Raw genomic sequence first — 23,984 nt, forward strand, 5'->3', positions numbered from 1 at the left:
AGCCAACCACAGTTCTAATCCCAGTTCTAATGGCTTGAAAAACGTGTCAGGCATGTATGTGTGCAAGCCCCAAATCACAATGAGAAGAAAAAATGGAAGTAAAAGGATTGTGGTATGACCACACTGATTTGGAGGGTGCTTGTCTTTTCTCTCTCTTCAGTGAGCACATGTACCTCTGGCAATGAAACAAAAGAATAAAAACACTAACATTTGAAAAAATAATGCTCAAATGTAATAAAAGTATGTTCCTTCGGAAATATTCTATTCTTAAAGATTCAATATCGTATGTAAGAACAACTACCAAAGAGGTATTAAAGAGGTTTAAGCTTAGATAGAATTTTATTTTAAAATCTTATACTTTAACTTAAAAAGCAAACATTTGTGCAAATACTTTCCTGTAGATGTAAGCTGATGAAAGTGGATGTCTGAAAACACTAAAATATTTAACATCCAAAATAAATTTTTAAGTTTTTTTTTTTGGAGAGGTTTTTTGCTATAGGGTGCGTGCGCTCGCCAGACAGAGAGAGACATAGAGACAGAAAGCGAGAAATCACCCCCCAGAGGGGATGGTCACGCCGCAATCCCTTCTCCTCCATTCTCCTCTCGGGATCTTGGGCACGCACGCACACGCGCCTGGGGTGAGTTTTAAGCCACCGGGTCCGGGATGCGAACCACGGTCGACTACATGGGAGTCCAGCAACATAGTCATTACGCTAACTGCTGGTTCCCAATTTTTAAGTTTTTGAAGCCATCAACCTGTATCTACCATCTAGAGATGATGTTGGTCAATATGATATTTATTATTCCATCCCATTTTAGATAACCATCTATTTTTCTCTTTTTAACCAATGTAGATTTTATATTCTTCTAATGTACATCAGTCTTTTTTTTTCTCCTAGATGAAATACACAGAGAAAAACAATAAAATTTTCTTCTAGATGAAATACACAGAGAAAAACAATAAACTATTCCAGACTCTACTCTCTGATATAAGTTTAGTTCTTTTGTGCTTTGTTAATGAAATCTGAAAATGACTCAACTAAGCAATCATATTGAGTAATCCAATAGTTTGAACACAGAATTTATAAGACCCCTAAAGAAAAATGGACTTTGAGCATCTTTTTAAATTGCCAAGAGAATAAATGGATTAATGGTCTATTCCCTGGCTTTTTAGGAATACCACACATTCTCTAGTTCACTCATTCACCCCATCAAAAATTTGAGGAAATTATGATATCATGAAACCAAATGCTTATAGAAAATGACATTAAAACAGATATATGAGTAAAAACAATAGCCTTTTCATCATTAAGATTACACATGCTTTATGTCTTAAAAAATAGTTTCAGAGATTATATTCTAAGACATTAAAACTTTTGGTTCAGTTTCTGAAAATAAGAATTTTAATGGCCAAAAAGCATATGAAAAAATGTTCGGCATCACTAATAGTCAGGGAAATGCAATCAAAACTAAAATAAGACATCATATCACCCCAGTTAGAATAACTAATGTCCAAAAGACAAAAGAACAAAAAATGCTGGCAAGGATTTGGAGAAAGAACTCTTTCACACTGTTGGTGGAAATGTAAATTAGTACAGACATTATGGAAAACAGTATGAAGGTTCTTCAAAATACTAAAATTAAAACTACCATATGAACCAGCAATCCCACTACTAGCCATATATAGAAAGGAAGAGAAATTGGTTTGTTGTAGAGATATCTATACTACAATGTTTACTGCAGCACTATTCCCAATAGCCAAGATATGGAATGAATCTAAGTGTCTATCCACAGATGAGTGGATAAAGAGAATGGTTCATATACACAATAGAATACTATTCAGCCATCAAAAAGAATGGAATCCTGCCATTTCAAGCAATATGGATGGGCCTGGAGGACATTATGTTAAATGAAATAACCCTGGCACAGAAAGAGTAAAAGTACATGTTCTAACTCACTTGAGGCAAGTAAAAAGGTGGCCTCACAGAAGTAGAGAGGAGACTAGTGGTTACTAGAGAACAAGTAACCACAGGTAGGAGTAGGGGCCAGAGGGAGAATAGGGAGTTGTTTGTAAATGGATAGAAAAGTATAGCTAGATTAGAGGAAGACATTTTAGTGTTCTATAGCACAGCAGGGCAACAGCACAGTAGGGCAACTATAGTTAACAATAGTATATTACAAATAGTTAAAAGAATATTTGGAATGTTTCTAGGAAAAAGTAATGACATGTTTCTAGCACAAAGTAATGACAAATGTGTGAGATGATGGATATACTAAACTTGACTTCATTGTTATACATCATATTCATGTACTGAAAAATCACACTGTACCACATACATATGTACAATTATTGTGTGTCAATTAAAAATATTAAAAATTGGCTCAATCAGAGGGTGAGAGAAAACGAAAGAAAAAAAAAACACAAGACATATATTTTGGACACTTAATCTCATTTTAAATCATAATACTACTTTTGTAAGAATGTTTCTGAATATATTACAAACCCTTATATCATGAATAATGTGCATTTGTAAATGGAAATGGTATCTCTCAGAGGTAAAAAATAAGTTTTATACACAATAAGGTGAATTCATGTTCTCTTTTCCTCCTCACTAATTGATAATATCTGCACACTGTGATCAGGATCCTACAGTTACCACATTATGGTAGCCTTAATTGTTAAACTTTAGCAAGACATGGTCACAGGTAGCATATAAAGATTAAAGAGACCTAGGTGTCTTAAGGGTGCTTTGTCTTGAGTTCTTTACCCAATCTGATCTGATGATAACATCTCACTTGGCATCCTCCTGAGAGACTGCCCAGCATCAAAAACACAGCACCATCCTTAAAGATGACATCATATGTGTCTGCCAGTAGCCTGGTGGTGATGTGAGCTTTATCCCCCAAGGCTGTCTACAGAATTCGAGTCCCTGTCCTGAAGGCTTGGAAAACACACTCGGTGTATATGTATGCATGCCCAAAACCCCAGGAGAGAGACATGGAAGAGAAGGGATTGTAGAATGGCCATCCCCTATAGGAGGAACTTTCTCAATTTTCCCCTCTCTTTTTCTTCAGCAAGCGCAAGCGCTCTCCGGCAAATTGAAAATAATAATAATAACAATAATAATAATAATAATAATAATAACATCATAGAAACTGTTCTCAGAAGCCCCTGTATTCCTCCCACTAGGTTCTCTTATTGCTACACTCCTGACTTATGTGTAAAAGCCCTGCTTGCCTCTCAATTGTGGAGATGGTACTTTTGAGAGTCATGGACTCTACCATCCTCTTGGCCATTATCTCCTGTAATAACACCATTCTCTAAGCAAATTCTTATTGTCTCAGAAAGTTGACTTACTGTGTGACAAGAAATAAGGCCCAATATGAACATTTCTCCATAAAACAAAGATATCTCAGTTGAAGTAAACAGTGATTCTTAAATGAAAGTACATAGCAGAGACCAGTAGCAGAGTGCTTAGGAAACACTAGTGTAAATAGGCCCAACTGGTGATTCAGCAATTACTATTTAAGGCTCCCAGCCTCAAGGAACTTTGATTAAGGTATTATATAGAAAACAAAAAGAGAAAGTAAGCTTCCATCGATCTATTTATAGCTAGCTTGTAACAGTCATGATTGTTAGCATGGTGCCAAAGACCAGATGTTTGTAAGCCAATTAACATTTTTAATCACAACTGAAGATATATTCATTGGCAGTATACAGTGAATACTGATGGACATATCCACATAGGCGTTTTCTTATTTTTTAGTTTTTTGTCACAGTGCTCATGCACTCGCCAAAGAGAGATTGAGAGAAGGATAGTGAGAAGTCATCCCCTAGGGGGGATGGCCATGCTGAAATTCCTTCTCCTTCACTCCTTCACTCTCCTCTCAGGATTTTATGCATGCACACACACATGCTGGTATGATTTTCAAGCCACTGGTCCAGGACTAAAATCATGGTCAACTCCTTAACCATCATGCAACCTGCTGGTCCCAACCACTAACTTTTTTACAAATTGATACAAATTTTAGGATTTAACTTTCAACAAGACTTTTGTTATTATCGTTTTAAGAGAAAAAAATCTGCAATCTAAATATATATGTACATATACAGGGAAATGCCAGAAAGGCTATATGCCAAGGTATTATTAATTATCTCTGAGTAGTATAATTTCAGTTGATTTTTTTCTTTTTTTTGTCATCTGTATTTTATATTTTTTTACAATTTAAATGCACTATTGATAATATAAAAATTTTACGAGCCATGTGAACCAGGATAGCTTTCAATAATGCATACAATATGAGTAATTAAAACAATACAATAATGAAGTTGATAAAAGAAATTATTAAAACATTAAATTGATGTGATAAATATACGTGTTATTATCTTGTCCAGTACTATTATAAAATTTATAGGAGGCCATTGTTTTGGACTAAGTTCCTACACTAGGCCCCCAAAAATCAGACTAAAAACCAAAATGGAGTCATTTATACATAAGTTCTATATAACCAACCCAAACTAAACTGTTATACCTTCAGAGAAATCAGGAAAGAGAGAGATAATGGCCCAATGTTCCAAATGTGCCAGTTTCGGTTGGCATGGTAATGAAGTTCCCTCTGCTTTCATACTTACAAAAAAGTAACCTGACTAACCAGTTACTATTCTATTTGCTCTGTCTTCCTGTGCCCACTGTACAAAAAAAGTAAATCCGAAGTGACCAATCTGGTTTTAGTTCTTTGCTTCTGCTTCCTTTGGCCTTCTGTGTCTATAAAACCAAGCTCTTCTGCTCAGCTCATCAAAATGCTTTTTCTGTTTATGAAATAAAGTGTTGCCCAATTCTAGAACAAATATAGTCAGTTAAAATCTTTAAACTAAATTGTTGTAATTTTGTCATTTCACAGTACAGATTTTGCTTACTAATTTAGATTACTGCACATTGTTTTCCAAATGATCATTTTTTAAATCTTTTTTTAAAAAATATTTTTCTTTATTCATGAGAGTGTGTGAGCATACATGAAAGAAAGGGAAAAGAGAAAGAGAAAGTGATGAGCACCCTCTACAGGGTCTGATAATGCCGCAATCCTCCTCCTCCACTTCCAATCATCAACCCGTAAGACTGTAAATCATTCATACATATCTTTAGTGATTAGCATGGAACTTGACCCTAGTGCTAATCACTGAGGCTATGGAGTTGAAATCATGACAGGGTAAAATGTGCTAGGATGGAGGTATGAAAACACACAGAAGGGTTATCTAGACCAAAAGGGAGTGTTAGGGAGGACTTCTTAGTGAAAGTGACTTAAACAAGTTGGTAAACAAACGGGAGAGAAAGGAGGGGGCAGATAAGACAAAAGAAGCTCAATGGGCACAATTCCCAGGAAAGTCCTGCCTCCTACTACTTTACACAGGAGCTGGGGCAAATGTTCTGCTAAAAGGTTGATTAGTGAATGGGCAAACAAAGGAGGATGATGCAGAATGAAGGAAAACTCAGTAAGCTGGGACTCAGTGGCACCTGCAGCATTGACTATAGGAATTTTCATGCTCTAGCTATATACAGGCATGCTTTGAAAGCAGTCAGTATCTTTGGCCAATCACGAAACTCCTGAAAAAGTCAGCTTGTACACCCTATTGCTTATCTTATAACTTTCCTACTTCCTGGTGTTTGGACATAATTCAATAATAACTTATTTATGGGGAATACCTACATGAAAAATTATATATGAGGTGACATTGTGAGAAATAAAGTTACTGCATTTGTTTCCTGGTTCTAGTTCTTATTAAACTTTAATAGGAAAAGGAGATATTGAACTAATTTTGTTAATATTTTCATTGTTAACTATTACACTGTCTTAGATTATTAAAGGGCAGTATTCACACTGTCATAAATAATTCTGAAAACTTTTAGAAATATTTATAGAAACATCTATAGTTTTGCTTTATAATATTAACCTACTGGGCTGCCTAGAAAGTCATGACACATTTTTTGCATAGAAAAATATATCTTGACTTTTCCAAAAACCTAATAAGATGTACACATTTTTGAAAAAACATTTATACCAATAGGCATTTTTAACATGTTGGGAAATTTGGGTTTTCTTTCAACTATGTATGCCATTATTACATATTCCTTTAGTTCCTTATGATATAATATTTAGCTTTTGTATACAAGGAACAATCATATCAGAAAAATAGAACATCCACTTCTAGCCAAAAATAAACAGTCAAACAGAATACAACAGTTGATAGGTGACATCTTTTTCTAAAGAGAAATTCAATGATATCTGTATAATACAGTCAAGTCTGCTCTCTGGCACAGCTGGGGAATGAAGTATTCTGGTCAAATATTCTACTTAATAGAGTTACCATATATTTTACATGGATCGCCTATTTTCAAAGAGTTGCAATAGATCAAAATAAACCTAAGGCTATGTAGCCAGGGTGGTCCCAGCTGAGCTCAAAGGGAATTATCTGGGTGTATGTGATTAACTAGAGGGAGTTGAAGGGCCCTTGGGGCTCTATTTGCATGAAAGGATTTATGATGACATTTTATTTGTTCCTGGCTTCTAGGAAAAGGAGGATACATGCCTAGGTGCCTGAAAGAAGAGGATGAAGGAGAGCAATGGAGGGGTTTAAGATACTAGGATCCTCTTTAGGTTTCTAGGACTTGAAACATTTTTTAAAGCCTCCAAGGAGAAAGGGATAAAAAGAGAAGCAAAAGGAACCATTTTTATAAAGTGTCCCGTGAAACATGGCTACTTCTACTCTTAGCATATCACTACTATGGTACTTCAAGAATTGGTGGCAAAGGAGCAGTAGGAGATTGCACACTTGACCCATATGTAGGCATTTTCATTTAAGGGAACCCCAAGAAGATTTGCCAGAAAATAAAGCATTTAACAGATGAGAGTTGGAGCTTTAGCAAGACAGGAAGGGCAGAACTTGGTCTGTTTTGTTTAATGCCATATGCTCATCACGCTAGAATAGTAGGCATTCTATTACTCATTTGTGATCAGCTTTCCATTGGTGACTATAGATAACATGTTTTCAGCATATATGAGATGACACCAGATGCACTTTTGGGAGTGGAGATGGCAGGGAGCTTGCCTTCTGCAGTGGGGGGGAAGAAGAGGCAACTTGGGATAGTTATAGGATGATTTTTTTTTTTCTGAGAGAGATTTTTGCTATAGGGCACATGTGCTTGCCAGAAAAAGAGAGATAGAAAGCAAGAAATCCCCCCCCCCCCCAGGGAGGATGGCCACATTGCATCTCTTCTCCATTCTCCTCTTGGGACTTTTGGGCACACATGCACACGCATTTGGTGTGAATTTTAAACTGCCGGGTCTGGAACTCGAACTGCAGTTGATCATGTGAGAGTCCAGTATAGCATCCGCTGGTGATGATTCTTACTAATGTGACCCCCCCACACACACACCTGAATTCACAAGTGATGACACCAGAAAATATTTAGCTTAGCAATGAAACTATATTATTCAAGAGACACATTAGAGTCTGGCAATTTCTCAAGGTTATTTTCATAATATTAATTACCATTTTATTGGCAAAACAAAGAGGCATGGGGAACCAGCAGTTAGCGTAATGGCTATGTCGCTGGACTCCCACGTAGTCGACCGAGGTTCGCGTCCCGGACCCGGTGGCTTAAAACTCACCCCAGGCGCGTGTGTGTGCGTGCCCAAGATCCCGAGAGGAGAATGGAGGAGAAGGGATTGCGGCGTGACCATCTCCCCTGGGGGTGATTTCTCGCTTTCTGTCTCTATGTCTCTCTCTGTCTGTCTGGCGAGCGCACGTGCCCTACAGTGAAAATCTCTCCCCCCCCAAAAAAAAACCCAAAAAAAACCAAAACAAAAAAAAACACAAAGAGGCATCAACTTATGAGATATGTAAGATATGTAATAGAGATTTTTGGATGATGGGATTCTAAATAGCTTAGCAGATATTACTGATTAAGACCTACTTTGTCAAACAGTATATTTGCTTTCTTATGTAAGTCTACCACTTTCATAATCATGCTCTAAAGTTTTGCTTTAAATGTCAAGTGTTTTGTGAATTGAAGGTTTAAAAATGTGTCGAAATAACTTAAGTCTTCTTGGATCAGGAATTATATACACAATCTTTTTATGCAAAAATTCATCCTCATTTCTCTAAAAGAAAATTGCCTTTAATGAATGAATAAAATGTTCTGTGTATTATCAATTTAGTCTTTTGAATCTAACTAAATGCACATGCTCACTTTGGCTTTCCAATTATAGTTTAGATTCAGATGTGATTGAGGCCTTGTAAGAAGAAGATGGCTTAAGAGAAATGAGATTTTCTCAGAATTAAGTATCTCCATAAGCCAATCTGGCTACACAGGGAGAACTCAGACTAGTTTAGATTTTAAAAGAACAATCACTAAAGACAGAAGGAAGAAAATCCATGAATATTAACATAACAATGGCCTGGGTTACTATAACTCAATATGTCATATCAGCTATGGCATAATTAAGGCATAATGACAATCACATTAGCCTCTCAGACTTCCTCTAGTTTGGATATTGTGCTTCAAAAGTCTCTCTGTTCTAAGAGGCTCAGGTCCTCTTAGGAATTTGCTGTTGTATGGTTTTGCTGCTTCCATTTCCCAGACTTCACCTTCCCAATTTGGGAAGAAGAGGTTCACTACGTAAGTGACTGGCCCATTCAGCAGCAAACTGGGCAGGGTTTTAAGTAACCATAGCTCTCTTGATTTTGCAAATCACTTTAATTTCCAAAAGTTTAAATTTATTCCAAGGCTAAAGGGCAATCATGAAAGAATCTGAAGTCAGAAAAGGAACATTATCTTTCTTGTTGTGTTTTACATTTTACTCGGACTAGAATGTGGTGAATGAATTGGAAGATAGAAATGGATAAGAGAAGGAGAAACAGATACCAGTCAGGAGGTCTGGTATAGTTAGGTATAAACCAGCTGAGGAATGGTGGAGGCCTATAACTTAAATAGTGTGAGTGGGCTCAGAAAGAAATGGATGGAATCAAAAGCTACCAAAGAGGTAGAAGCACAAAACTAAACAATGGCATAAAAACATGGATGTCACAGCCTTCAAACACTTAAGCCATTTGAATGCTTGCTTAACAGCTGTTCCAAACTTTATCAAATGAACACTAGCACATATTTATTTCATTGAGGGGAAGTCTGCTTGCATGATTAATGTAATAATGGTAATATTTTCTTTTTAAGTTATGTCAATGAATCTAATCAGTCTACAAAGCCTTATTCCTATATTTCTACTACATGAGATATAGAAAGAGTATACATGCACAACAAATATTTATAGAGTGCCTGAATAACATATTGTTCTTTAAGAAAAAACAAAAACACACAGAAGCAGCAGGAAACTAACGGATCTAAAAGAGAAAAGAAGTATTTTCTATAATTTATTGGGAGCTATGAAAGTTATTGAAGTATAATACTTGCCTCAAACACTTCCCCAACAGCTGAAATTAATTTTTATGCCTAAGCAAGATACTGCATGGTGAAACATATAAGGTTCACTGATTCTGAATATTTTATTCAAAATATCTCAAAAGAAAATAAGACTATTTGTGCAGTCAACTCTTTGAACTAGTAGAATGACTGAACCATAAAGGAGAATAAGCAAAAAATATGTTTAGATATTAAATAAATACGGAATTTGATTTTCTTCCACAAAATATTCAACTTAAATTTAGTGGTGGTTAATTAATCTTGCCTATATTATAGGCTTTTTATAAAGCTCTGATGAAATCTCAGAGAAACTAACTAAAAGACAGTCTTAGTCATGAATTTAGAAATACTTCTAACTATGTATATTTCCAGGCTAATATACTGTATATTCATCTTGAGTATGTTTAATATCCTTGTTAACTAATACATAATATGAGTGATATTAATAATTAATAGAGGGGCTGGCAGGTGGCATGGTGGTTAAAGGTGCTGGATTCCCACATGGCCTACAACATTATGAGTCCCGGACCTGATGGCTTGCTTTCTCACTTTCCATTTCTCTCTCTTTCTTTTTCTCTCTCTGGACAAATTAAAAAATAATAATAATAACAGATGGAATTAAATAAACAATTCTTAAAAAATAACAATTACTAGAACAGTATCATGTAGAGAGTACTTCATTCAGCTTTCATTCTATTGAATGTGATCACTTCATAAAAGGTTGTAATCCATAGTGTCAATCCCTTTTGTTTATTTTCATATTCCCCATCCTTTAGAGGATATCTCTCTCTGAGGAAGATTTTTTGGTATGTGCATTTTGTTTATGCTACACATGCCAAATAGATCTCCCAAGATGAAATTCTGAGCTCATTTGGAAGTAATTTTTGGTAGCACATGAATCAGAACTCTTATTTTCTTCTCAGCACTACTGGTATTTTATTGCTTCCATCTATAGTCCAATATGCTTTTAGCGCTGAGAACCCTGAGGCCAAACACACAAAGCACCAAGAAAATGGGAACTTTTGGCGATTACAATTTTTGTATTTTTTTCAGGGTTTGTCCCTCCCCTGGGAGAGTGAAATCACTTTAAGCTCACTATGAAACAGGAACATGGTGAGTACAAATGATTGACTGAAGTTGGTGATGTTGATTTAGGAGTCTTCAGCTTATAGGTCAGGTGTAAAATCCTTAAACCTGCTTGTCAAAGTCTGCTTGTCAAACTCCTATAGATTTTTTCAGACTCTGCCCAAATGTAACTTTCTCCATGAAGGTTTTTCTGGCCAGCACAGAGTTAGGCAGCTTTTCCTTTGTATCATCATCTCATTTTAACATATTCCTATGCAACACATATCAAATTATATTGTGTTGATTTGTTTGTCTCTCTCTACTGATGGATATAGAGAGATTATTCTCTTCCTCTTTCTCTGGACCAGAGCATTAACAAAACCAAGTTGGTTCAAAATAAATAACTGAAAGGATGGTCAGAAAATGGCTAATAATACTTTATGTCTGCATAGCATAAGTTACAGGGTCTTGGTAGCAGTAGTGTTATGAAAGACAAAGATAGCAACAGCTAGACAGGAGAAAATGCTAGGTCAGTATTTCAGATTGGTTGACACATTGTAAGATTTTGTTTATGTTAACAGGTTCCCAAGACATTAGCATTTATTTATTTATTTATGAAAAAGGTTTTTGCCTTAGGGTGCATGCACTCACTGATAGCGAAGCAGAGACAGTGAGAGGGAAAGTGAGAAATCACCCCCAGTTGGATAGCCATACCGCAATCCCTTCTCCTCCATTGTCCTTCTGGGATCTTCAGCACGCATGAACAAATGCGCAGCGTGAGTTTAAAGTCACCAGGTCTGGAATTTGAACTGCGGTCGGCCATGTGGGAGTCCAGTGACATAACCACTACAACATCTGCTGCCCCAACCCCCACATGATGCTACCTTAAATGAGCATCAAGGTGGACATAAGAATATCAAATTATTTACAATGAGAATATATTTTGACAAATTCTTTCTCTGTACTGAAGCTACATGGACAATGAAGTCAGTAAAAAGACATAAAATATAGCCTGTATATGTATGTAATTTTTCTGACTCTATCATCTCTGAAATTCTGCTTGTGTCTTATAGAACAGGAATAAGTTCTTATAAATTAGAAATCTAACTCTTTGGAGCCAGTCTGTGGCCTGGTAGTAAAGGCAACTCGATGCCACATGGCCAACCATAAAATTCAAGTCTTGGAACCAGCACCTTGAAAAACATGCCGGATGCTTATGTACATGCCCAAAATCCTGAAAGAAGAGAGAGATCGAGGAGAAAGGCCTGTGGCATGACCATTTTCCAGAGGTGGAAGGAGTGATTTCTCGCTTTCTCTTTCTCTCCAGTGACTACATGTGACCTCTGGCAAGAAAACAAAAACAAAAACACCCTTTGCTTTTATTTAACTTTTTCATGTATTTATTTAATTTGTCCAGAGAGGGGGGCAGAGAGAGAGAGAAAAGAGGAAGAGAGAGAGAGAGAAAGTTAGAAAGCAAGCCAGCTGCCAGGTCGAGAACTTGAACTGTGGTTGACCATGTGGGAGTCCAGTGTCTTTTTACCACCACGCTACATGTCAGCCCCTCACCCTTGGATTTACAAAAAGAAAATAAAAGAAATGGAAAGTAAGAATGATTAAATTACTTACCTAAAGTCATACAGCTAATTAGTTTTAATAGCAGAATGTAAAATCAGGTCTGAATAATAACATCTTTACATTTTTTAAAAACAAGTTATATATAAGAAGTTATACAAGTACCTTTTATTGAAAATGTTTAGGATCAAAAGTGTTTTGGAGGATACAGAAGGTGGTGTAGTGATTAGGGTGCTGGACTCCCACATGGCTGACTCTGGGTTGAGTCCCCAACCTGGTGGCTTGCTTTCTCTCTCTCTCTCTCTCTCTGGTCAAATTAAAAATAATAATAAATTAAATTTTTAAAAAAGTATTGTCTCGGGTTTTAGATTTTGTTCTAATTTTGGTACATTTGCATATACATAATGAAGTACCTTGAGGAAGGACTCCCAAGTCTAAATATGAAAACTGTTTTTACTTTTTATACTACCTTATATATTGATACATAGACTAAAGGTAATTTTATACAATATTCTTGTATTTTAGCATTATTGACTTATCACCTGTCATCAGGTATGGAATTTTCCACTTGTGGCATAATGTCATCTCTCAAAAAATTTTGGACTTTATAGCATTTAAGATTTTGGTTTTTCATATTAGAGATGCTCAACCTGTACAATTTTGTAAAGAGTTTTCTAAGCATCTGGCTAATATGTACACATAGGCTACAACACCAGAACTATCTTTAAAAGAATGATGTAATATGGGAGAAGTACACTATCACTATGTGTCTGTACTGAGTAGGTAAAGTGGCATATGTTTTAGGAATCAGTCCGCATTTTTTTAAAGGTACTTTTTAATGCAGATTGACAATTACATTTACTTTTTTTCCCATTTTTATTATGAAACAGATCTTTCAAATTGCATATTTTTTATTTTTAAAATTTTTTCATATTCAATCACTGCATATCATTTACTTATTAGATCACTCTTCTACAGTAATCATTGATGTTACAAAAATAACGTATTTATTTTTTCAATGTGTCAAATGAAGTAAATATATTTTCTGATCCTCTATCACTTTTTAACATACTTTTGTTTTTCCTATTTGAAAATAATTCAAGTATATATAACCTGGGTGTTTATGTGTTCATATCAGACCTAAAACTTTATTTTTAAAATATATATACCAAGGCAATCCGAATCGAGCCAGCCAGCAGTTCCAGACACCAGGTGGACTGAGGCTGCAGGTCCGACCCTTCCGAATCTCCATGTATCCCCACCGTTCCTCCTCCTTGGACCCCAGGTTGGTTGTCTGGGACTTTAAGGCGGACTCCCACCCCACCCTACCCGCAATCCGGATCAAACCGGCCAGCAGTTCCAGACACCAGGCTGCAAGCCCGACCAACCTGGTCCTGTCACTCATCTTCTGACCCTTTTCCACTAGCCTTTGGACTCTTTGAATTTCGGTGATTTGAATAGCGCGCGGCACGATTTCCTTTTTTCATTATGTTTTTCTTTGCTCTTGGGGTGTTGCTTATTAGGTCAGTTGAAGGCTCACCACTCCTTAGATACAGCGAGGACTTTGGGCCTTCCAGGGCTAGTGGCAACAGTTAATGGTAATTGTGAGTAACAGGTAGGCCAACCATAAGATAAATCATCAATCTTCTAAGCCTGTACAACTTTTAAGAATCAGAGATACCTTAAATAAGTTAGCAAGAAACATATAGATTACCTGATGACTAAGAACAATCGCAAAGGCTCAAGAAATATGAGCAACCAACAAAAGGCCTCTCCGTCAAGGGAAATCATCAAGCCTACATCACCCACAGTCAATACAATGGACATCGTGGACATGTCTGATAAGGAATTCAGAATATTTGTAGTGACCAAACTAACTGAGATGGAAGAGAAAAGAGACAAGGAGCTCCAGGAGATGAGGAAGTCCTTTAATGACTTGAAAGAAGAAATGGATACCCTAAACAAGAACCAGATGGAACTTCTAGGTTTGAAGAATGTGATAGAGGAAATCAAAACCTCCCTTGAAAGCATTAAAAGTAGGTTAGACCAGGCAGAAGACCGAAACTCTAATGTAGAAGACAAAACATCTGACCTAGAAAAAAGTATCAAGAAGATTGAGAAAACAACCATGAAAAATGAGGATAATATACGAGGAATACTGGACACCATCAAGCACCCCAACATTCGGATAATTGGTATTCCGGAGGAGGAAGAAAATAATAAGGGCCTGGAAAATTTATTCCATGAGATCCTGGAAGAAAACTTTCCAAATCTAGAAAGGCATTCAAATATCCAGACCCAAGAAATACAGAGGACCCCAAGTAGAATCAACCCAAGAAGATCATCTCCAAGGCACATCATAGCCAGACTGGCAAAAACAACAGATAAAGACAAGATACTAAAGTTGGCAAGAGGGAAACGCCAGGTTACTTACAAAGGTCACCCCATCAGGCTAACATCGGATCTCTCAGCAGAAACAATGCAGGAAAGGAAAGAATGGGGAAGCATAGTCAAAGTGTTGAGTGAAAAACAATTTCAACCAAGAATACTATACCCGGCAAAATTATCTTTTATATGGGAAAAAAAGATAAAAACATTCTCAAATAAACAAAATTTGAAGGAATTTACCAACACCAGACCAGCTCTTCAAGAGGTTTTGAAGGGAGTACTATACCAGGAAAACTAAAAAATCAGAGACAGTTATACGAGAACAAAAAACAACTAAGAAAATGGCTCACTTAATGATAGGATCAGGTATGGAAATATCGATAATTACATTGAATGTCAATGGATTAAATTCCCCAGTTAAGAGACATAGACTAGCTGAATGGATAAGAAAACAGAAACCCTCTATCTGTTGCCTACAAGAAACTCACCTTATGGATAAAGATATACATAGACTAAAAGTCAAGGGCTGGAAAAAGATATTCCATGCAAATGGAAATCAAAAAAAGGCTGGAGTAGCGATATTGATCTCAGACAAAATAGATTTTAAAACAAAGACTGTAAGAAGAGACAAAGAAGGGCATTATATAATAGTAGATGGGGTAATCCAGCAAGAAGATATAACCCTTATAAATATCTACGCACCCAACTCAGGTGCGCCTAAATATGTGAAGGAAAGACTGCTGGAGCTAAAAGGAGACATAGGGAAAAATACTATAATTGTTGGAGATCTCAACACCCCGTTATCTCCTATAGACAGATCTTCTAGACAGAAAATAAATAGAGAGATACAGGACTTAAATGATACTATAAATGGAATGGGCTTGACAGATATCTATAGAACTTTCCACCCTACATCCACAACATATACATTTTTCTCACCCCGACATGGAACCTTTTCAAAGATAGATCATATATTAGGACACAAATCAAGCCTTTACAGATTCAAAGGCATAGAAACTGTACCCAGCATCTTCTCTGACCATGATGGAATTAAACTCAAGATTAATTTCAAGAAACAACCCCGAAAACACACGAACACATGGAAACTGAACAACCTACTTCTGAATGACTTCTTCACTACTGAAGAAATTAAGGCTGAAATAAACAAATTTATGGAAACAAATGATAATGAGGACACAAGTGTCCAGAACCTATGGGACACAGCAAAAGCAGTCATAAGAGGGAAATTCATAGCAATTAGTGCACATAAGAAAAGGATGGAAAGATGGCAAGTAGATAACTTATCATCATGCCTCAGAGAACTGGAAAAACAACAACAAACGAACCCCCAAAATGCCAGGCGAAAAGAAATAATAAAGGTTCGAGCAGAAATAAATGAAATAGAAAATAAACGAACCATACAGAAAATAAATGAAAGCAAAAGCTGGTTCTTTGAAAAGATCAACAAGATCGATACTCCATTGGCTAGACTGATCAAGAAGAAGAAAGAAAGAAACCAGATTAATCAAATATGTGATGAAACAGGCAATATTACCACGGACATAGCAGAAATACATAATATCATTAGAGGATACTATGAGCGACTTTACGCCAACAAACAAGATAACCTGGAGGAGATGGACAAATTCCTGGATGCATATAAACTACCAAGATTGGATCAGGAAGACATAGAGAATCTGAATAGACCTATAACAAGCCAGGAGATTGAATCAGTAATTAATAATCTCCCAACAAAGAAAAGCCCAGGCCCAGATGGCTTCACTTGTGAATTCTACAAAACTTTCAAGGAAGAATTAACCCCTATCTTACTAAAATTATTTCTAAAGATTCAAAAGGAAGGAAACCTTCCAAATTCATTTTATGAAGCCTCCATCATCCTCATCCCCAAAACAGATAAGGATATGACAAAAAAGGAAAACTACAGACCAATATCATTGATGAATATAGATGCGAAAATTCTCAACAAGATACTCGCAAATCGTATCCAACAACATATAACAAAGATCATTCATCACGACCAGGTAGGCTTTATACCAGGGATGCAAGGGTGGTTCAATATACGCAAGACCATAAATGTAATACACCACATTAACAGAAAGAAAGATAAAAACCATATGATCATCTCAATTGATGCGGAGAAAGCGTTTGATAAAATACAACATCCTTTTATGATTAAGACTCTCAGTAAGATTGGTATAGAAGGGTCATTTCTGAACACAATAAAAGCAATCTATGAAAAACCTACAGCTAATATTATACTGAATGGGGAAAAGCTGAAAGCTTTTCCTCTGAAAACAGGTACTAGGCAAGGCTGCCCACTTTCTCCACTGCTCTTTAATATAGTACTGGAAGTCTTAGCTATTGCAATCAGAGAAGAGAACAGTATTAAAGGCATTCGAATAGGCAAAGAAGAGTTGAAAATATCTTTATTTGCAGATGACATGATGGTATACTTAGAAGACCCAAAGGTATCCATGAAAAAACTGCTTGAAGTAATAAGTGAATACAGTAAGGTGGCAGGATACAAAATCAATATCCAAAAATCTATAGCATTTCTATTTATGAACAACAAGTTGAATGAAGCAGAGCTGAAGAAAGGAATCCCTTTCACCATAGCCACAAGATGTATAAGATATCTAGGGATAAACCTAACTAAGAAAGTCAAAGACCTTTATAAAGAAAACTACGAGAATCTTAAAAAAGACATTGAAAGTGACATAAAAAAGTGGAAGGACATCCCATGCTCCTGGATTGGTAGAATTAACATAATCAAAATGGCAATTCTACCCAAATTAATCTACATGTTTAATGCAATTCCAATCAAAATACCAGAGATATTCTTCAGAGATCTAGAAAAGACAATTATAGAATTTGTCTGGAACCATAAAAGACCTCGTATTGCAAAAGCAATCCTGCGTAAGAAGAATGGAGTAGGAGGCATATCACTCCCTGATCCCAAGATATACTATAAAGCTGTGGTCATCAAAACAGCATGGTATTGGCATAAAAACAGACATGTGGACCAATGGAAGAGAATAGAGACCCCAGAAATAACTCCCAAAGCTTATAGCCAACTGATCTTTGACAAAGGATATCAGTCAATCCATTGGGAAAAGGAAAACCTCTTTAGTAAATGGTGCTGGAAAAACTGGGTATCCACCTGCAGAAAGATGAAACTGAACCCCCATCTTTCACCATTAACAACAGTCAACTCAAAATGGATCAAAGATCTGAACCTAAGACCTCAGACAATAAAACTACTTGTGGAAAATGCTGGGGAAACTCTGGGAGACATTGGAGTAGGCAAAGACTTCTTAAATAAGACTCCCAAAGCACAGGCAATAATCCCTAAAATAGACAAGTGGGACTATATTAGACTAAGAAGTTTCTGCACAGCAAAGGACACAGTAACAAGTGTGAACCGACAACCCTCAGAATGGGAAAATATTTTTGTTAAATATGCCTCAGACAAGGGACTGATAACGAGAATACATAGGGAACTCAAGTGCCTTATGCGAAAAAAAATGATTAACCCGATTAAAAGATGGGAAAGTGAGCTGAACAAAAGTCTCTCTAAGGAAGACATACGAACAGCCAAAAAGCATATGAGGAAATGCTCGACATCCCTCATCATAAGGGAAATGCAGATAAAAACCACAATGAGATACCACCTAACCCCTGTCAGAATGGCAAAGATTAAGAATATAAAAAGTGATAAGTGTTGGCGGGGATGTGGTGAAAAGGGAACCCTCCTACACTGTTGGTGGGAATGTAAACTAGTTCAACCACTGTGGAGAACAATATGGAGGTTCCTCAAAGATCTACAAATAGAACTACCATTTGATCCAGCAATCCCACTTCTGGGTATTTACCCAAAAGACAGGAGAACGCTCAGTCAGAAAAGTGCTTGCACATCCATGTTTATTGCAGCATTATTCACAATTGCCAAGACATGGAACCAACCTAAATGTCCACAAACTGATGAATGGATTGGAAAAGTGTGGTATATATACTCTATGGAATACTACTCAGCCATAAAAAATAACAAGACCCTGGAATTTGATAGAAAATGGTCAGATATGGAGGATCTATTGCTGAGTGAAGTAAGCCAGGCTATGAAAGAAAGATATTGTATGTATCCACTCAATATATACCGACTATCCGCACTCTATAATAGAGAGCAAAAATTCGGAGGACATAAACACAGTGAAGGTACTTAATGAGAATAGGACAGTGTGGAATGGGGTAAGTGAAGAGAAGAGGATAGAGAAAGATAGCAAGTGAACAATAGAATAAAAAAAAAATATATATATATCAAGGACCACAAGTAAACATGAAAAACAGAGAAGATCCCTAACAGGACCTCACTATAGAATGTTCCTTTTCTTCCACTTCTCCATCCGTTCAGGATCCTGGGCACACACACTTACCCAGCATATTTTTCAAGCCTATAGGGCCAGGACACCAACCATAGTTGGCCATATGGAATCCAGCTTCCAGCCAAAATATAGCACTATGGAACCAGCCCATAATTATAACTTTTACATTTTTTCTTTTAATTGCTAGAAGGCATGTGCTCTCATCAGAGAGAGATGAGAAACAGAGAGAGAGAGGGAGAGGGAAAAAAAGCATCCCCCAATGGATCGCAGTCACACAGCAATGCCATTTCCTCTATTTCTCCATCATATTGGGATTCTGGGCACACATGCTATGAAAAAGTTAAATCTGTATCTCTAATAAAAGGCAAAGACCAAAATCAGCTAATATTCTCAGCAAATAAGGAAACAAATGGTCACATTTATGGAAGTTTTGGTTTAGCTCCTATTACCAAAGCTGCTTGTTTAATTGTCAAGTGTGCTCTGGGTATTATGTCCTGAGTTACTAGATGATTGTAACTGGTTTCTGCAGGAATATTTATATCTCACAGATTGTTCAAGTCACACCAAAGTCAACTGATTTCGTGAGGCAATACCACTGTTTAAGAGAGGGAGGTTTTTTGTTTGTTTGTTTGTTTTAACAACTGCTTTGGAGATAGAAACATATCTCAAACTCAGTGAATTCATTTACTAACCAATCTTATGGGTAGGGATAATCACCAGAGTTAGTTTTTGCAAACATACCTTTACCTATTTGATATCAACTGCTGAGTATATTTTCTGTTACTATTGTAATTACAGTCTATGCTCCTACTCCTTCATTAGATGCAGTATAAGATGTATTTCTACAGAACTTATACAGCAAAGCCTTTGCTTTCTTCTAGTATTATAACTTGCATCCTAATTGCCCACTTCCAATTAATACTAATATTTACTACTATTTCCAAGAGTTACAGTTTAAGAAAAGAGCCCACATTCTCAAAGGTCATTTACATAGTGCAATTCAGAATCAGTCTCTCATTTAGGCTATGAAAGAAACTTGTTTAAAAAAATCACAGCATTTTAAAATATTTATTAAGGTACCAGCAGATGGTGTAATGGTTACATTGTTGGACTCCCATGTAGTTGACCGAGGTTCGAGTTCCAGACCTGGTGGCTTAAAACTCAGGCCAGGCTTGTGTATGTGCATGCCCCAAATCCTGAGAGGATAATGGAGGAGAAGGGATTGTGGTGTGACTATCCCCCCGAAGGTGATTTCTCACGTTCTGTCTCTCTGTCTCTGTCTCTCTGGGGAGCGCACACATGGCCTATAGCAAAAAAACTCTAAAAAATTTATTCAAATTTTTTAGTTAATTAATAATTAATATTATTTTTTCAGCTAGGTAAACTTATAATATTATGATAAAGACAGATCAGGGTCACTTAAGTACCAATGCATTCATTCTATAAAATTTCAGTAGACTATTTCCCATATATTCGTAAAGCTGAAGATCATACATTTAGGTCCCCATTATACCTTAAGTTGGCCAACAATTTTTTTTTTTTTCTGACACTTCACTGGTATAAAATATCTGTCAATTCCTGTTAAAGAACTATAACATGAAATCAATATAGTCAATAAGGTAGATGAAATACCAACAGAAGAAGTTATTTAAAAATAAAAGCAAGAGTCCTTGAAATGCTTAAGATTTATTACTCACCAAAAACAAAGTTCGGAAGTTGCTGAGATCACCAAAAAACTCTTCGATGCTCACAGTCTTAGAGTCAAAAATGAAGTATTCTCCAAGACTCTCATAGAGTTTTAGCATGTTGTTGTACATGGTGTACAGTTTTTCATATTGGTCTCTGGCAGTCTTTGTAAAGCTGTAGCTTTGTGTTAAGGAACATGATCCAATAGTACCTCAAAGGCAATCACTAGATGTTAAAATTAAATCAAATGGTCACTTCTGTAAATACATCTGTAACACATAAATACTTCTGTATTAGTTTGCTAGGGCTTCCATGCTCAAATATCGCAGACTTGGTAGCTTAAACAACAGAAATTTATTTTCTCACAATTCTAGACACTAGGTCACTCATTCTTTATCAAGCATAAAAATATACAGTTTGTATAATTTAGAAATACAAAGACATAAAGAAGTCATCCAAAATTTCCAATGTAAAAGCAAGTGTTATGAGCATTTTCTAACATTTCCTTCTGGTCTTTTTCTGAAGCTAATAAATTCTTGTTTTTAACTGATAGGAATGTTTCAAAGAAAGGGAAGTGAACTAAGCATAAAGGAAGTAAAATCAACATTTAAAATTAGAATTAAATTCATTAAAAATCATAATTATCATAGAGGTAAAATTTCTTTAGATGAAAAAGTAATAGAATTGGAATTGTAAAAGAAGGAAAATGACAGTTTGGGGCCTACTATTTTAAGATCCACCACAGTGTATTAATATTTGGTGATAGTATCATTTTATCAGTACTGATAATTGAGCCTTGAAATACTTGATTTCATAAGGTTTACTGAACTTTTCAGTGTGTTTTATTATAACCTGGGGCCAAATTTATTTTCCATGGGAACACAGCTATAGCTTTACGATGGAAGTCAATGGGGAAATCAGACCATTTCTAGAAAATTACTTTGCAGGTGACACTTACAGGATACATTACTATTTTAAAAGCGAGATGCCCCCATCTCTGTTCTTTTTTATGCTACTTATTACTTTATATTAGCAACATAACAGTCCCTTCCCTGCAACAAGGGGAGGAAATCTTTTAACCTTCAAGTTCATTTCGATGTCAATAGATCTGGACGAATTAATACATTTCAGATAGACTTCTCTTTCTTTTTACCAACAAAAATGTGCATAATGCTTCATATACATTGATTTTACCTTTGATGCTATCACCATATATTTTTGGTTTTTAAGAAAATGTTAAACATCCCAAACCTTATGTATAATAGCAATAAGACAATATCCTTTCTTAGCATAGAATGAAATAGAGATTTTTGTCTTCTAGCCTCTCTTCCCTAAATAAAACACTCATACCAGGGACTTGCTAGGCATGAACACTCTGCAAAGAGCACTTACTTGTAATTTATTTGCAATGCAAATTACTAAACTGTTTGTATATTTCAGAAAGCTCAACATCTGTACAACACAGAGAAAAAGCCAAAGCTAACAAAAAAGCAAAGTTTGTTTTCTGCATTTATGGTAATACCGTTTTTCACTAGATAAAACATGTCCATGTAGTCATACACAATTTCATAAATTTGTTCTTATAGAACAAAAACTGATTTCAGAAATTCTGTCTGCAAACCAAAGCAATAAAATTTGAAAAAGTCTGGGAATGTTTTATCTTCAAAGTAACAAAAGAAAAGCAACCCAATCTCCTAAGTTCTTCACTTATCTTCAAAGTGATTACTTTGTAAAAGGGATAGATGGCATAAGTCAGCACTGAAATCTTTCACAATTGCAACCACATCATCAAATCCTACGTGGACTGCAGGTAAAAAGGAACTAAACAGTATTCTGTTTTATCCTTTTATTTCATTTAGGAAATTTTTACTTTATTTTTTGAAAACCCACTGAATACAAGATACTGGCTGGTACTATGCTAAGCATAGAGATTGCTACAATGATCATTAAAGAATTCATCTCTATCCTAAAGAAGTTAAAAACCTCAGGACCAGGAGTTGGCATAATGGATATGTCACTGGACTCCCATGTAGTTGCCTGTGGTTCAAGTCCTGAACCCGGTGGCTTAAACTTACGTGGGGCGCATGTGCATGCATGGCCAAGATCCTGAGAGGAGAATGGAGGAGAAGGGATTGTGGTGTGGCCACCCTCACTGGAGAATTATTTCTTGCTTTCTTTCGCTCTGTTTCTCTCTGTCTTTCTGGCAAGCACACATGCCCTATAGCAAAAACCTCTCAAAAAAAAAAAAGGTTAAAAATCTCATATTACAAATAATTCTCCCACCATAAATTTGCACTTCTATAGGACTGTACCATCTACTATTACATATTTTTTTCCTTCTATTGTGCCCTGAATTCCTAACAACCTCTTCAAAAATGTCAGGAAACTACTACTTAAATTTCAGAGTTGTAAAACTCAATAATAGGGACTTGGTGGGGGGTAGAAAATAATACCCCAATTTATGCCACATTGTCATGATGACTACTTTGAACTGAAAAGGGACTCAGATGCAAGGTTTCTCTCACCTTTCTTGCCCTCCTGTAAACTACTCCTCTTTCTCTCCAGAAGTCAGTCAGAGAAACCAGGATTCCTCTTTCCCATGGCAGATCTGGGTCATAGAAACTAACCCCTCTCTCTCATAGCAAGCACATGCTCAGAAAAATTCTATTTTCTTCCTTAAAGACTCTCTAATTCCAGAAGGGTCTCATTCCATGGCTTTAAATACCACCTACATTTACTATGGTTAATTCCCATACCCAGAAGGAAGGAATCCTCCACAGAGAGTCCCAGAAAAATCTAGACAAACAGGCCTTACTGGGTTGCCCCCTTTCCCCTCCATCTAACACCATCTCAGCGTAACTTGTCTAATCATATTTCTAAGTGTCCATTCATTTATTTTTTTTATTTTTATTTTATTATTTTTTTTTGAGAGATTTTCACTGTAGGGCGCGTGCGCTCGCCAGACAGACAGAGACATAGAGACAGAAAGCAAGAAATCACCTCCCAGGGGGGATGGTCACGCCGCAATCCCTTCTCCTCCATTCTCCTCTCGGGATCTTGGGCACGCATGCACACGCGCCCAGCGTGAGTTTTAAGCCACCGGGTCCGGGACACGAACCGCGGTTGACTACGTGGGAGTCCAGCGACATAGCCATTGCGCTAACTGCTGGTTCCCATGTGTCCATTCATTTATAATCAAGCATAAAAACAGACAGGCTTTGGGACCAACAGTTAGCATAATGGCTATGTCACTGAACTCCCATGTAGTCAACCGCGGTTCAAGTCCCGGACCCGATGACTTATACTCACGCCGGGTGCGTGTGCGTGCATGCCCAAGATCCCGAGAGGAGAATGGAGAAGAAGGGATTGTGGCGTGGCCATCCCCCCTGGGGGGGTG

The 23,984-nt window shown here is 36.6% G+C and overlaps 1 protein-coding gene across 1 annotated transcript in view; it reads right to left on the minus strand.

The window, feature by feature from the left end:
- The window catches only part of DIAPH2 (diaphanous related formin 2), a gene marked incomplete at its 5' end in the record, with an annotated part of 1,076,033 nt that overhangs the window by 259,322 nt on the left and 792,727 nt on the right, over positions 1–23,984 (minus strand). The window contains 1 exon segment of the mRNA XM_014583678.2: positions 20,599–20,763. Coding sequence (XP_014439164.1) covers positions 20,599–20,763 — 165 coding nt within the window.

The sequence above is a fragment of the Tupaia chinensis genome, unplaced genomic scaffold (genome assembly GCF_000334495.1).
Source record: "Tupaia chinensis unplaced genomic scaffold, TupChi_1.0 Scaffold144482_1, whole genome shotgun sequence".
In the NCBI taxonomy this organism is placed as follows: Eukaryota; Metazoa; Chordata; class Mammalia; order Scandentia; family Tupaiidae; genus Tupaia; species Tupaia belangeri.